The sequence below is a fragment of the Cataglyphis hispanica genome, chromosome 20, assembly GCF_021464435.1.
Source record: "Cataglyphis hispanica isolate Lineage 1 chromosome 20, ULB_Chis1_1.0, whole genome shotgun sequence".
Lineage (NCBI taxonomy): Eukaryota > Metazoa > Arthropoda > Insecta > Hymenoptera > Formicidae > Cataglyphis > Cataglyphis hispanica.
Window position 1 is genome coordinate 2,529,827 of NC_065973.1, and position 16,424 is coordinate 2,546,250.

Consider the following 16,424-nt stretch of genomic DNA (forward strand, 5'->3'; position numbering starts at 1 on the left):
ATTCCAATGCATATAAGCATGTTTTGTGGAATATAAATAATACATAAATGAATATATCTAATCGAAAACTTGCCTGCAAGAATCAGACAAGCCAATATTTTTAAGTAAATAAATCATTTATTATTTAACATTCGGTATATACATTTGTGCGAGAAACAGGCTTGTCTATAATACACACAGAGTAGAGAGATAAAATAGATATTGACTTTACGTTTGCGAGCAAGAACCACACAATTTTATGATGTGTTTGCTTACGAAAATAAAATTGTAATATCTTCTTTTGAAACATCACAAAATTGTGATATTTTTATTCGTCTTAAAAATGTGCGTGGGGAATAATTTATTCAAATTCAAGAGCTTTTATTAGATAAATATTTCAACATCTTTTCGGCTTTTTTGCGATATTTGAAGAAAACAAATTTACTCGTTTTTCACAATTATTTGAAACGAGCTTACTTAATTTTCTCTTTTTTATTGTCTTGTCTTTTTGCATTCCTCGATTAAGATTTCGCTTCACTTCTGGAAATGAGCTCGGATTAGCCAATACATAATTATTCATTGAATGTATTTCCGTAGATGTGTATAAAGAATAATATAAAACTCACAATATGAAAACACGATGTTGTTAGAGATATTTGATATAAGAGCGAGAGCAGGTATGCTGATTTTATGAATTTTATGGTTTAGTTTGAATTATCAAGTTAAACTGCTTGACCGCACGCGTTTGCGCGACCGCAATTGACTTTGTTTATTGCAAAATCTTGAGCAAACTGCTATCTCTTCAAATAATATTTTACAATATCGAGGTTACAACTTCCGTCTTTGACATGGTCGTAATACACATATAATATCTGAATCCGATTTTATATTAAATTGCGAAAGCCACACATTTCAAGTTTATTCCAATTTAAATTTGATTGCTGTGCCTTCCGCGCCTTTCTCGGCTCGCTCGATCTTTGAATTATCTCGACCTGATAATATGGGAGACATGCCGGCATGATATAGACGAAATATCATCGCGGCGTGTAATGATTGCTCGATAGAGATTTTATATATCGTGGCGGGGTGCGGACGGGAACGAGGATAAATTGTTGGTCAGTACACGTGGAGCGCGATAAAGTGATAAGGTATCTGAAAAACAGCTTTTCTCTCGATAAACATTTCGCACGATGGACCTTATTTCGGGATTTGCTTCGCGGTGAAAATGACATTAGGAAAGTCAATTGTATCTCATTGTGCAAAGATTTATCACATATTATAACGAGATTAAAAATAGATATGTAAAAAACTAAATAATAACAAGATATTTCTTTATCTATTTATTTTAATACTTTATTAATTCTTGCCTGAAAAATCTGAGATATTAAACATTACGTAAATTCTTTTCCTCGAATATTACGAAAAAGTAAAAAAAAAGATGTTAAAATGTTTGTATCTTGGTCTTAAAGTATCTTGGAATTTTATTTTTAGATATGGATAGATGTGTGCTCGTATCTATATTTAATTTATATCTAGATATATTTATATCTACATCTAGAAATGATATAAAGATAGAGAAAAGTTTTATATTTTTTATATATAAATAAATATTTTATATTTATTTTACAACAAATAAAAATGTCACAGAGTTTTATGATATTAAAAAAAAATAATAAAAATTATATATATATAAATTTTATTTTTTTAACATCAAGCATATATCGCAAATTTATATGATTTTTGCAGAGCAAAATAAATACAACACCATATGCTATGTTGTGTGTAAATGAAAGAAAATAACGTCAAACTGACTTTGAAACATAAATATCATTTAATTGTCGGCAATCGCTCTGTCTCAAATTATATTAAAATTAAATATATAATAATAAAATTTTTTGCTGTTATCAATATTTGTTATCGATGATTACAATAGGCTTAACAACTGTCAATTTAGCTTCTTTCGAAAATAATGTGAACAGCATGAGAAAATGAATAATGTGAATATTGCGAATTGGATATTCGGTGATTTCGAATTATGATGAAATATCACGGCGAATTTATCGTTATCACGGACCGCTCGTAATTTTACAGCATGTTTGCGATGGGATTATCAGAGGGGGGTACCAAAGGTATATTCTTTCGCGATTCGAGAAAGAAAAACAGGATGTGTTTTTCACGTTTCCTGATTACATTAACGGTCATTGTGTAGACGACATCTCGGAATATCAAAAATATCTACATATATATCGGTTATCGAGATTTGTTTTAAACGCGAATTTTTCTCGCGATTATCAATCACATGCATATTGTTTTTTGGCGATAATGAATTATTATTTTCAATACTTTATCATCTTTTCAATTCACGCGCGATAATCCTCGACAGCGCAAAATAAAAATCGATATCGCCATAGCAAAGTCTGGCCGAGCATTTTATGGCAATTAATATTCATTAATCTCTGATATAATTGCGGCCCGTGAAACGATAATATTCCCGCAAACTTTTATAATTGACGAATTTGATAATAATAGGATTTGGATGCTGATTGATTACATGATAAAATTGATGCTAATAATCTGCATTTTTTTTCTTGTTTTTCTCTTTTAATCTCAATGGCCGCTGATAATTTTCACCCTTCTTTGCGACGAACGCAAAATTTTTATAGATATAAATTGGCCCTCTCTCATTTTTCTGTCGATCAAACTGTAATAAACATGATAAATTATTAACAGAACACGTCACATTCTCTAGGCTTTTTTTTTGGGAAAATCCATTAGATTCTTAAAGTATTTACACTCTTTTCTTATCGCTTATCGTGATTCTTAAATCGATTGATGTTCAGAGATGCCTCACGGCAAACAGATGTCTTGTTTACTATTTTATCTCACTCTCTTATGCACACACACGTTCTCTGTCTCTATTTTTCTATTTTCTTCTTTTTTATCCTGCTTTTTTTCACTCGCTCGGTTCGTTCTTTACTGATATTTATACCATGTCCTGCGACGATGATTGATCTATCTGTGATTTGATCGCGCTGCATCTATCGTTCACGCGATCGGCGAAATGGCAAGTCGAGGATGCTAAACTGACACGTTCTCCATACTCGTGCACTTTACAAAGTTATTCACGCGAAAATAAATAAATCATCGAATTTGCGTCAGGTAATTTAAATCTCAAATAGTTGCGTTTATATAAAATTCGTATTATAAATTTTCAACAATAAATCTTTTTCTTTATATCGATAAAAAATTATTCACATAATTTCTAATTTTTTTGTTATTCGAAAAAAAAAAAATTTTTTTTATCAATTGCATAATATATAAATGTTTTTATAACACGCGCAACATAATATTATAATGTGGGGTCATCAGCGGATAAAATGTTCATCACATATCAAGTTCTTAATTTTTTTCTCACGTATTTTTTTGATGTTATTCTTTAAATGTATATCTTATTCGAGCATCGTCGGATCTATCGTTTTATTGTTATGACTAATTTTCTATATGATTAAGATTTTCTCTTCTTGTTAATTACAAGGTCGTTAACGCGACGGTTCGATAATCTGTGGACTTGTTCCTCGTTAGATTGTTTGTTCATCGATAGATTAAGCACAGTGCGTAGAGCGAAACTCGAAACTCGATATCTACTGGATTCGACACGTGCTGAAAATGATAACGTGATAACGCATGCGATATTGCCGGTCGCGACCTCGCGCAATTTTGCGCAGCGATGCATCATCATGTCGTCGTCAATTCGCTTCTCGTCGTTCGAAATTTGCGTTGTGTTGAAATTGAAAAATGCGGGGGATGCTCGCCGCGAGAGAGAGAGAGAGAGAGAGAGAGAGAGAGAGCGAGCTGGAAGTCCCCCCTTCCTTCATCCCGAAAATCGAGCCAATAACTCTGACGTTCGTCCTCTGAAAATTTGTGGAATGGGAAATTTATCGCGTGCACGAGATCCACGATATCATGTATATACAATATACGTACACTTACACGCGTCTATGGAAATATGCTTGCAAATCGACGGCAATAATGCATGACGGACGCGATCGGCACCCGGCATTCAATACGAATAGAAATTCCTCGCGGGGCGAAATTGCTTTCGCTCGATTCGCGCGCTCGATCGTTTTATTCGCGCTTATTTATTATGGATAGTATCTTATCGACGAGCATTATCTGCTCAAGCCAATTCTGCAGATCCATATATATATATATATATATATATATATATATATATATATATCTGCTTATTGTGATGCACAGCCTGAGGTAAGCGGCGAGATAATCGAGATTACGAGGCTTGTATCGTTGAAATGGCTATAAATTAAATGATTTATTATACATAATATAGTGTATGCATTGTAATTATGTCGTAATTATATTATATTATTACTCGACATAACCCGGCATTAGAAACATCTAAAATGTTTCCATTGCGTGTACGTATCGTCATTTTGTATTCAAATTGTGTTTTATCACAGATATCAATTAGCGGAATATTCATTGTTTCTTTTCTCCGATATTATCTAAAATTTTTTTTAATAGCATACGATTTAATGTCATACAATAAGCTTGTTGAGAAATGTGTAAAGAGATATTACATTATGATTATAGAATGATTATGAAAACGCTTCCTAAATGTGGCGTCAAGTGGTATCGCGGATAAATCGACAGAGAAAACAGGTTTGAGGATCCATCTATCGTATAATTTCAGGCCGCGGGTAGGCACCAATGTAGCTACCTTATAAACCTGCAGAAGAGAGAGTTCCTTCTTCAGGGCGGTGACTCCTCGTGGCTCCAAGGTCTGAGATCGATCCCGGGGAAGCTGCAAGATCTCTATGAGATCAACAAGATCCTAGCTCATAGACCGTGGCTCCTCAACAAATCGCACATAGAGGTAAGCGATAATATTGTATTTGTATATGAATTATATTTTATTCATAATTTATTACTTATATTGCTGAATCGTGCTTGAGAATATTAGTAAAATATGTTTATTGCAATTTTGTTTTGTACTTGTAGAAATTGACTAAGGGCGACGATAATTGGTCCTTAGCCGAGGTCGTCCAAGCGATAGTCCTATTAGCTCACTTCCACTCGTTGTCGTCTTTCGTATTTTCCTGCGGAGTTAACGAGGAATTGGATAACGTAACTGGCCATCATTACAAGGAGAACATACAGGACAATAGTAATAGCGTATCGCCAGCCAAAGATAAGAAATTGTCCAGCAGTCCGAAGAAAATTCCCAACGGCAACGGCAAAACCGGTACGTTGCATTTTATTTACTTACTTTTCTATAAATAATATCGATTGTAACGAGATAATTTAATTTGCATTTTTCAATTATGCGCTTTTAATTATGAATTATACGTACTTTAAAACATAATTCCGTAATATTAAGTTTTGTGCTTGGTTTCACGCAGAAAATATGCCGTCACCGCCATCGTCGCCGAGCATAGTCGGCGAGCAGGAAGTCGGCGTGGAGACTTTGATGGAACGTATGAAACGCCTATCGGAAAAATCCGAGTCCTATCAGATCACGCAGGAGGAACTCTCCAAGAGATTTGAGACTGTCGAGACGCAGTCGGCCGAGTTGGCGGCGGCGCCGCAGAGGAGTAGCTCGGTTCTCGACTCGGATATCGGTCTATTCATCGAGGATCCCACCTTCATCTATCAGGATTTTGCTAAGGTGAGGTTTACTCGCCGCTACCGAAAATAACCATCAACCAAATGATTAGATTTTTCATCTCCATGGACCATCATGTTTCTTAATTGGATCTCTTTTCCCTTTATGTGGATAACGTCGACGTTATTCGCGACTCTTATGTTATTCATTTGACATTCCGACGATGATTCCGCGCGTTGTTTTGGCATGCCTAACAAGTAGTGCGTAATCGATTAGAACTGAAAGAATATTCTCAAGGTAGCGTGTGGCTCATCCATGAATATTTAAGTCAGCTGCGCTTGCTTCGCGCTCGCGAAGCTTACAGCGACGCTCGCATAACTGTCATGAATATTTACCACGCGACAACAACATTGTGTATCGGCTGACTCGAGATAGCCGTGCGAAGGCGGGGCACGACGATCATCCATGTTAATTATGCAGAAGTTATTAAAAAAAAGTTGCTTTGTCGGATAATCAAAGTTATATATTTAATTTCTTGCTTTTTTCATTGGAATAATTTATTCATCTCTTGCGACCTTTTGACGATACAATTTTTTCTCGGCTACACGTCCTCCCTCTTAACGCAATTTATTTGTTCTTTTTTTAGCGTGGTCAGCTGAACGACATACCGACCTTCCGCGTCCAAGACTACTCCTGGGATGATCATGGTTACTCTCTGGTGAATCGTCTTTACAACGATGTCGGTAATCTCCTCGACGATAAATTCAAGACCGCGTACAATCTGACATACTACACTATGGGCACGCACAATAAGGTCGACACGTCGCGCTTCAGACGGGCGATCTGGAATTACATACAGTGCATGTTCGGTATCAGACACGACGATTACGATTACAATGAGGTGAATCAATTGCTCGAGCGTAGTCTCAAAACCTTCATCAAGAGTGCCGTTTGCTATCCGGAACGTGTCACCAAAAAGGATTATGATCGCGTTATGAGGGAGTTCAAGCACAGCGAAAAGGTAAGCGTAGATATATCTCTCGAATTAAGATATTTAGTAAAATTAATCTCTTTTGAGAATTTTTTCAAACTTTAATTTAATGTTTAATCAAAATAATATTAAAATATTTGCATCATTAAATAAAGATTGACTGTCTTAAAATTAAGATATTTATAATAATATAAATAGCATCGTTAATAATAATGTTTATTAAATCAATGTCTTGTTTTTTTATTTAAATGTTTAAGACACATTAAAATTTTTATAAGAAAAGAATTGATTGTGAATAATAGAAGACGATCAATTTTTTTTATATTAATAATATGTTAGTTTCATATCTTTCAGGTTTTGCAGAAATTTAAGTGAACAGCAATTTATGTAAATAATTTCAGAAGTTAAACATTAAATACGAAATATTACACAGTCCAGTTGAAAATAGCCTTTCTGCTACTTATTTCTCATAATAGTTAAGGTTAGCTGGCACGAACTATGCTCTTAAAATTAGCCATTTCGCGTCTTTGATAAAGCTTTTAACATAACAAAAAGAAAAAAGAAATATATTAACATAAGAAAAAATTATTATTCTTGCGTAAGTAGCGAGATATTGTTAAATATCGTGTTTCTGTTCTGTTTTTTTCAGGTCCACGTGAACCTGATGATTCTAGAAGCTCGCATGCAAGCGGAATTGTTATATGCTCTTCGTGCCGTGATGCGATATATGACCTAAAGCGGAGTTTTGCGTCATCCCCTCGTCTATCTGTTGTCTGTCAATTTGTGGATTTGTTTTTTCGAGCCATTCTATCGCGCTATCCGAATTCCTGGATTCTGCGCAAGGCATGGAAGGAACGAATGAGCGCGACATCATCGAGTTTCATATAGAACATCATACATATATATACATTTGCACACGCACGGCATCATAAAGCCATTTCGTCGACTCATGAATCGCGGCAATAGAGAGAAATTGCGATTCTTCAATCAACGCTGAGAAAGGTGATAATGAAGAAGCGAGGAAAAAAAAGAAACAAAGGAAAAGAAGATATGAATCGGGTAGGAAGAAGAGATGCAAGAAAACGCAATACTTGGCCATTTGGTGAAGCTCTTTTCGTGATCCAATAGCGAATCCAATGCATCTTTATTCCTCGAGCGACTTACTAATACGTCGATTGTACGTTCCGGTTCCGTCTATTCGCGTAATAAATTTAATATAGTTGCGACGAATATGTAGGATCGGCAAAGTACTTCCGTGCGTATTTGACAGATCAAAGTCTAGAGCATTAAGAGGAGAGAACGAGATTGTGCGAACAGACAGAAAAAAGACAAGGCTGGGGATGACAGAGAGATGAAAGATTATAATTTGTACATAGACACTTGTATTTTTCTACGTTCGGCATCGTAGCAGACTGTTATTTGTGCGTTTCTTTTATGTTTCAGATCTGTTAAAAAAAACGTTTGTTCTCGCCTGTTAGTAGCTTTCGCGTCGCGCTTTAACTTTATACACACACAACATACACACACACACAATTTTTTCACTGTGTTTCGATCTTATGCGCGATTTGCCAACAAGTTCATAGATTAACGCATCATTACGACGTGTACACACACGAGAAAAAATTTTAGCTCCACACGCAATATTTTGTTTCTGCTTCTGTGTCGGGTCTTGATAACTTGTCACGAAGTGGAAAATTAATTATAAAGTTAAATTAAGAAATTTAACGCTGAATTCGTCATCTTTGGTCTTTTTGCGTTGTATACATATATATACATACATATTATATATACACACGATGCGTTTTTTATTTTCGCGTTTTATTTTGATGATACCATCTTTCGTAAAACTAAAAAAGACCGTGAAAGCTAACGTAAACTTGTATCTACTTACCATTCGTCATACGCATATGTCGAGAAAACCTTAGATTGTAGGACGATCCGCGATCGCGTGCAGCATACCCACATACACACACGCATACACACATGTTTTGATGCACGCATGCGATCGCGGAGAGAAGCCTATCGGCTGTGTTTATTTACCGAGGGATAATGCGCTCTATTGTCGTTTAGATGAATGTGAAAAGCGAACCACTTCCATCATCCAAGAACGAAATATCTTTTCATCTTGAGATTAAGATAAATCGGTTTTTGAAGATTGGACATTGTTATTTTCGTCAGCAATGGGAGGAGATTAAAGTTTCAATCGAAAGCGGAACTTGATGATAAAAACTTTTCGTGTTTATCGCCAAGCTCACATTGAATAACAAATATATCGATCTCGTTTGCGTATTGCGTATGCTGCGTTTCGAGTTATGCGCGAAAGAAAAATTTGGCTGCTATTTTAAATTGGAGAAAGAAAAATCATTGTATTTGTTTTATACTCGTGATTTGAAGAAGGAGGGAGGAAGATGGCACGAAGGAAAGCGTGGATCGGGATTATCATAATCGTATAAGTACTATTGCGAGAACCGACCGACCATGAAAACACCAATCTCTCGACGTCCGATATAATGCCCGCACGCGTAGGTGTTTATCAACGAATTTCCAAGCCTTCTAATAGCCTCCCTCCGTAACCTCTAATAGCACTATAGAGGAGAAAGAGAGAAAACTCAATAGAGCGATGGGGTACGCAATGCATAATTGACGAAGCCCTGTCCCTCCCGATTAATTACGATCGTTGTAACAACGGGGTTACCGAGCAAATGGTGTCAAAGTGTTATGTGCGAGGAGAATTGAGGAGAGGCTGTTTAAACACAAATTAAATCCTTATAATAGATTGTTAAAGTACATGCCTACACACGAAGAACGTGGCACAAACTATTACACGCGAATTATACGTGTTCTGTGATCATATATCTACATATATATGTATAACACATAACACACACACACACACACACACACACACACACACACACACACACACAGAGCAAATGTGTATATATACATATATACATATGCATATTATATATATACATATATATACATATATATATATATATATATATATATATACACACCACATACATTTATATAGATACATATATACGCATATTTACGATTAACTTGACGAGAGAAAGAGAAAGAAAGAGCGAGAGAAAGAGAGTGTGTACGCAGAAGTTTGACAAACGTATATCTACGTATATTCTACGTATATCGTTTGTAATTATAATGTCTCTTTATTGTATAACTGTGCATGTGTGTGTATATGTTGTGTGCGCAGGCGCGCTCCAAATATTCAATTTACTCACATGTGTGTTCAACGATATCAGAATATCGGTACTTTGGAATCCAAATTGATGAACGTTTCTTCAATCTTGATTGAGCTAATGATAATAAGTAACGCATAGGGAGATCACAAGATGCAAAGACGCATGCTAAAAATTGAAACTGGCGTAATTTCGGTGAATTGTGATAATTTGCGGCTTTGAGAAGGAGGGGGAGGGAGGGATTACATTTTTATTAATAAAATTTTTATAAATGTCATATATATATATATATATATATATATATATATATATATATTTATAATTTTAATACATTTGTAAATATAAAACTTAAAATTTTTAATGAAAAATACATTTTTTATCTAATATATAATAATATATAAAATAAATTCTCTCTACAAAATATCAAATATTTCGAAATAATAAATGTATCGCTTAAAATTTTACTAAAATGTTCAAAATCCCAAACATCTATTTTAATCAATTATTAAATATTTAGATTTTCTGATATTACACCGGTTCCGATTCTCGATCATAGTTATCTAGTCTACGGGAAATGATATCGGATAATACATTTTATTCGGAGGCGAGTTTGTTCCGGTGATGTGAAGTCGTGTTCTAAAGTACCAGTTCATGTAGGAAACATGCGTACACACACGCGCACGGTTCGCCCGAATGATGCGGAACAAAACATGGATAGCAGCAGCGAGATATTTCGACCAACAAAGCGACGCGTTTTCTTGTTTCCTTAGTCGACGCCTCTACATATCACTCCGAGAATTTAAGATATAAAAAGAAAAACGCGTCTCGCGCGATCGCTCGTCTCGCCAGAACGGAATAGCCGGATCGGCAGAACCAATAACTTTTTAGCGATCGAACTTTTTCTCTTATTGCTTTGTATCCTGTCATTTGCGGATGACAACCGAGGAGAGGAAATAACGATTTTTTGCAATCCGACACTCGCAGTTTTTGTCGTGTTAACGACAATATTTCCAATTATTTTCTGTCACTTTTTGTTGTTTTTTTTTTCTTTTTAAAATTCTTTTTCGATCTCTATTTTGGAACTCTCTTTCTCTTCTCTGCTTCCCTTTAAGTAACTTTCTATTTTTATCTATCTTTTTCTCTCCCTTTCATTTTCCGGACAATTTACGAAATTGTCGATCGCGATCGATGAGTTTAGAAAAATCGGGACCTTTTATTTTCTTGCAAGGATACGTACGTTGATATCAAATTGTCAGAAAATTAAAATTGATCATTGGATTTTATAGTAGATTATTTCTTAATCAAACTCGTGTCGCGAGTGTCCGCGAAGTTGAAACCAAAGAGTTGTACAAAGGGAGTATTGTTGCGATTACCCGAATTTTAATAGTACGTATCAGTCTATATATAAATTATTTACATGAAATGTGTTTTGACACATAAATCATTCAAAAGAAAAACGTACTCCACTCTGTACTAATCGTACATATTCGATACCTTTTACTCACGAATATTTTATACGATTACTTTATATCTGAATATTTAAGGAACAAAATTATTCGCGCGTTTAGTTTATAAGTATCACGATTTCTCCGACATACACAATGGTTTTACGTAACTCTGATCCCTTTTTTTAATTCCGTTTTAGGTGACTAATAATATAGGTTTCGATGCGTATGTATTTTTGGTGCGTTATGCAATCACAGATGAGAGAGAGAGCAAGAGAGAGAGAGAGAGAGAGAGAGAGAGAGAGAGAGAGAGAGAGAGAGAGAGAGAGCAAGAGAGAGAGAGAGAGTGAGAGAGAGTGTGAATGTTAATTACCATAATAATCACGTTTATTTAGGGTAATTATGTCGCGACTTCGAAAGCTACTTCAACTCTTTTTGAATTTTATATAAAAATACATGGGATGTGTATTTTTAACATCCTGGTTCTGTAAGAAAATATAAGATTTTATATAGAGTTTTATTTATTTAATATGTTCCAAAAAAAAACGGCGCAACACGCGTCTTACGAGATCGTAGTTGAATTTTTTCTCTCTCTTTTCTCTTCTTTCTTCTCTTTTTTTAATCAGTTTTTCTCTCTCTTTTACGTTTTTTATTTATTTCTTTTGTGTTATTTATATTCTACATTATTGCTCGAACATAATTGAAGATCTTTTGAGTCTTTAATCTATCTTTCCAGCTATGTCTTTGCCCTCGCTAATTTTCGTCATTTATTAGCATTGTTTATTTTATAATCGGCAAAAGAGAGACTTTACAATGTGTTTTTCGATGTAGGTGAGAGCAATAACGGATAGCAACAGATGTTCGCGATAACCGTGCGCGCAGATTGATCTCATAATGTAATAATTGCGAAAGATAGAGAAAGAGAGTTGAAGGGGAGACAAAAGAAGAGAAAATAGAAATACGCGTGAGGCTTGTAGAGGGAGAAAGAAAATCGTCGTTGTAATGACAGAAGAGCGTTGTAACAATAACGAACAGCGGCTGTTTCATATCTGTTTTTCATTGTTCTTTTCTTTTGTATTTTAAATGCGAGAAATTCTTGTCGAATTCACTCGTGATTGCCGCTGTAGCGAACCACACATTGCGGTAGATCATAATTTCGCGATTCTAAGAAGAGAAATACGGTAGGAAAACGGGAGAAAGAAAGAAACAGAGAGAAAGAGAAAGGAAGGAGTAGAGAGATAAAAAAGGATGTAGAAAGAATCGAGATTTTTTATGTAATAGCGATTAAGTTGTGCATACCATATAAAGGCGAATGCTTTTGCAGCGAGATACGATCAAATATCGAACACTGAGATCTCTTCACATAGCGAAATATAAAATCATCGCAAAGCCATCAAAACGCTTGAAAAACGCTTCATGATATCTTTTAAATAGATTGAAAATCTTTGGAATGCATTTCAGATGTCTTATGTAACTCCTTGTATTAGAAAAACAGAGGGATCTCCGATTGTGTCTCATGTCTGATCATAGCTCCACTTTTATCAATTTCTCTGTTTCTCTTGGACACGCGAGAGAGAGCGTGTCGAGATTTCGAATCGAGTTGATGCCTCGATAAAGTATATAGTGAGAATATTGGAGGTGGACGAGCAAAGAAAAATAGAGAAGGTGACAGAGAAAGAAGACGCGCATAGTGTGGAGTAAATTTAAAAAAAAAAAATAAAAAAAAATAAACTTTTATGTACATATAGATCTTGAACCGGATTTAAGCTTGTCGTCCACAGTTGTCTCAAGTGGGTATTCTCAAGAGAAAAGGAGAGAGAGAGAGAGAGAGAGAGAAAATGAGAGAAAAAATGCGAGAAGGGGAGAGAATGAAAGAAAATGCACGAATCGTGCAAAGTCGAGTGTCCACCTCCGAAAGTCACAAAAAGCATATTAAAAATAGTACATGCCACCGTATCGGGAATGATTGTGTGATAATTACAAGTGATTTGACCAGGCCCCCCTCGTCCCGATTTATTTAACGAATTACTATCAGTGAGGTTTTTTTTTAATTGCACATCACACGAGTAATTTGATGTAGAGCGGTAAAAGGAGGAAAAAATTTTCTTTTTTCTCGTTTTGTGCTCTCTAGATTTAGTCCTAGAATTATACGCAAGAGAGAAACATCCTTTTTGATAGTAATTCGCTGATTGCACCGACGAGGAAGAGATTTCGTAAGACCTTTGGATCAGAGAGAAGGAATTCCTCACTCGCGTAGCCCGTCGTAACATCTCGGTCATGTTGATTCGATTAAGCATCGCGGTCGTAGCCTAATCTAATCATGGACCGACACGAGCTCGCGATCTTTCTGAGATTTTCACTTAGAAATTCCATGGAATTTCAGTTCCCGCTAATCTGTATATTGTCCAGCGATAAGCCGGTTTCGTCGTATATCGTGTGTAAAAACTCGAGCGATTGCCGCTATTAATGTGGCTCCTGGAGAAGAGGGGGGTCATATGTGATGTGATTTCTTTTATATCATAACGAATAATGAATACTAAGAAATATTATAGTTTCATATAAGCGATATGTTATTTGTCATTTATTTTATCCCTTAATAAATGATGTTATATAAAAAAGACAATCTTTCTCAGTGTCGATGGCATTTTTTCTATTTTGCACCTCCGTAACTTAAGCGATTTGTTTGAAACAACTCTATATATTTTGCTGATATCAAAAGGTTGATTTATTTGTAATGATAGATTAGTTCGGATAACTTTAATCTTAGTTTGGCTTTAAATTAAACTAAAAAAAAAACTTTGATTTAAAATTATATTTATGGTATCTTTTTTTACTAATTTTTTTGAAATATTTTTTTCGCTAACTTTTATTTTAAATAGCGGCCGATACAATTTAAAGAGGATAAGAAAGAGGAGACAGCGATGATTCTCTTATCTTACATTTATTCGCCGACTATCAGCATTGTTACAGCACACGTTACATGACACCAAACATCTAAATTGTACTCGATTACTAATGATTACTCACTCGCATAAAACTCACTTTTGCATAAAATATTTCCATTACGAATTTAATTGCTCTGCTTTATCCCCGCGGCGATATTTACAGAATACTTTGCAAGTACCTTACACTTTAGGCAGCCTTTTATGGAGAAAAAGAGGGGGAAAAAAAAAAGAGAGAACGCATTTACAGAGTATGTTTAAATATTATTCTGTGCATGGATCGAACGTTAGATCTCGTGCGAGAGTAGCATGAATGTGCTCGATGGTAGAGATATCGGTGATCACCATCGTAAACGTATTAGATGATTTAGTTATCTAAACGTAGGACGGAAGGCTTCATCGTCTATCGTTATAGATTGAGCGTACTACTCTCTTAATAGAACTTGATATCAGTTGTAGTAGAATTGAGGGTTTCGTGCCTGATAGATTGCTATCTCGCAATGCTCGCTTCTTATAACAATTGAAGACTCGATATAAAAAAATGTATGCATTAAAGACAAAAAGACAGATGAAAAAAAATATATTTCGCTAGATAATATTCATTTCAAGACAAGAGAAAAAATATAGAAGAAAAGGAGGAAAGTTTCCTTTTTTTTGTACATCTTAAATTTTTTTTGTATATTAATTTTTTTTTACATGATTTCTTTTCAACTTTTCACCTTAATATTGACTGTGTCACGTCAAGGTAAAATTTTCTTTGACAAGATCGAATTAATATGTTTGCGAGTTGGTTATAACATTTCAATTTAGGATTTTATATATATATATATATATATATATATATATATATATATACAATTTTATATTGAATTACGTTATCCTAACGTATATTTGAATAAAATGTCAGACATGCTTTGTCTCAAAATAATTATATCGTATCCTGAATTAATATTATATTAATCGTACAAAATTTGCGGCCAAGAGAAATTACTTTAGAGCTGTTACATCACATTATTAATTAGATCATGTTGATTTCTCGAAAGATTTTTCAGATGTGTGCGAAAAAGCGACACACGTCGATTTAGAAAAAGCATTTTAAGCTCTTTTCATAATCGCAAACGTCGGAAACGTCTTTATTAAATATTGTGCAAAATTGCCGACACTTTCTCGGCGAAGGTCTCTATCAATGAAATCGATCATAATTACTTTTCGTGACACGCTTTGTAATTAATCCTGCTTAACGATTAATGTTATCGAGATTTGTCTTGCTAAAGGCGGCGTCCCTCTAATTGCCATCATAGTCATGTGGCGGTGCGTGATGATGCATGTGGATGTGTGAAGGCAGTTCGACTACGGGTACGGTCAGGCTGCTTCTCTGTAATATAATTATATATTAGTTAAATGAGTATCAACGCGCAGTAGTCGTAAATCTGTGTAAAATTTTTGAAAAAATTTGAAAATTTTACATAATATTATATACATATCCATGCTCCTTTTTTAATCGTAATTTTACCGATGACTGTATTTTTATTTTTTAAATTACTCCTTACTAATTAATTATTGTATTGTATTTATTATAATTTAATTTAGCATGTTTAATTCCTTTCTTAATTTTTAATTATTTATGAATAATTTTGGAATTCGTGATTTTTGGGTTCTAAAATTCTGTAAATTAGAAACCAAAGTTAACTTTCCGTAATTTACAACAAATTATGACTGAACTGTTTTTAATATAAAATTCAAAAAATTATATTGATTTAATTACACATTGATAAAATTTTTATCTTGTAATATTGCGTGAATTATTCTCCAGAAAAAATGAAGTTTAATAAATTCTATACCCATCCCGACAAAAAGTAAATCTGCTCGTTAATTAAGGAACATTCAAATGCAATTATGAACTTAATGAACATGGTAATACAGAGAAGCTCGGTGAATATAAAATATAATTGAATAACGATATAACGGGGGAGGATTGACTTCTCTCTTGACTAAAACTGTGATAATGTGATATAAAGTCGGTCTCGAATGTAAAAGATAGAAATATCAGTTTGATCAAAGAGAGGATAATCAGAGAAATGTATCATTATTGCGGAATCTTCTCTCAAAAAAAAAACATATCAAAGTAATTATATTTCGTATGTATTGTATTATATTTAGTTTTATTGCACGATAAGTATTCAAGAAAGATATGCAAATTAATTCTTAAACAAATATGTCTTAAATAAATAGAAA

General features: G+C 34.3%; 2 protein-coding genes across 8 annotated transcripts in view; one reads left to right on the forward strand and one right to left on the reverse strand.

Moving 5' to 3' along the window:
• Positions 1-13,870, forward strand: part of LOC126856900 (sestrin homolog) — a 172,542-nt gene extending 158,672 nt beyond the window's left edge. For both annotated transcript variants that reach the window (XM_050605893.1, XM_050605894.1), the window contains 5 exons: positions 4,691-4,873; positions 4,999-5,242; positions 5,400-5,665; positions 6,249-6,623; positions 7,243-13,870. In XM_050605893.1, the coding sequence (XP_050461850.1) occupies positions 4,691-4,873; positions 4,999-5,242; positions 5,400-5,665; positions 6,249-6,623; positions 7,243-7,329 (1,155 nt within the window). In that variant the 3' untranslated portion in view covers positions 7,330-13,870. The remainder of the gene's footprint in view (positions 1-4,690; positions 4,874-4,998; positions 5,243-5,399; positions 5,666-6,248; positions 6,624-7,242) is intronic.
• LOC126856896 (glutamate receptor ionotropic, kainate 2-like) overlaps positions 7,399-16,424 on the reverse strand; it is a 135,658-nt gene continuing 126,632 nt past the window's right edge. For all 6 annotated transcript variants that reach the window (XM_050605882.1, XM_050605879.1, XM_050605880.1 and 3 more), the window contains one exon: positions 7,399-15,564. In XM_050605882.1, the coding sequence (XP_050461839.1) occupies positions 15,475-15,564 (90 nt within the window). In that variant the 3' untranslated portion in view covers positions 7,399-15,474. The remainder of the gene's footprint in view (positions 15,565-16,424) is intronic.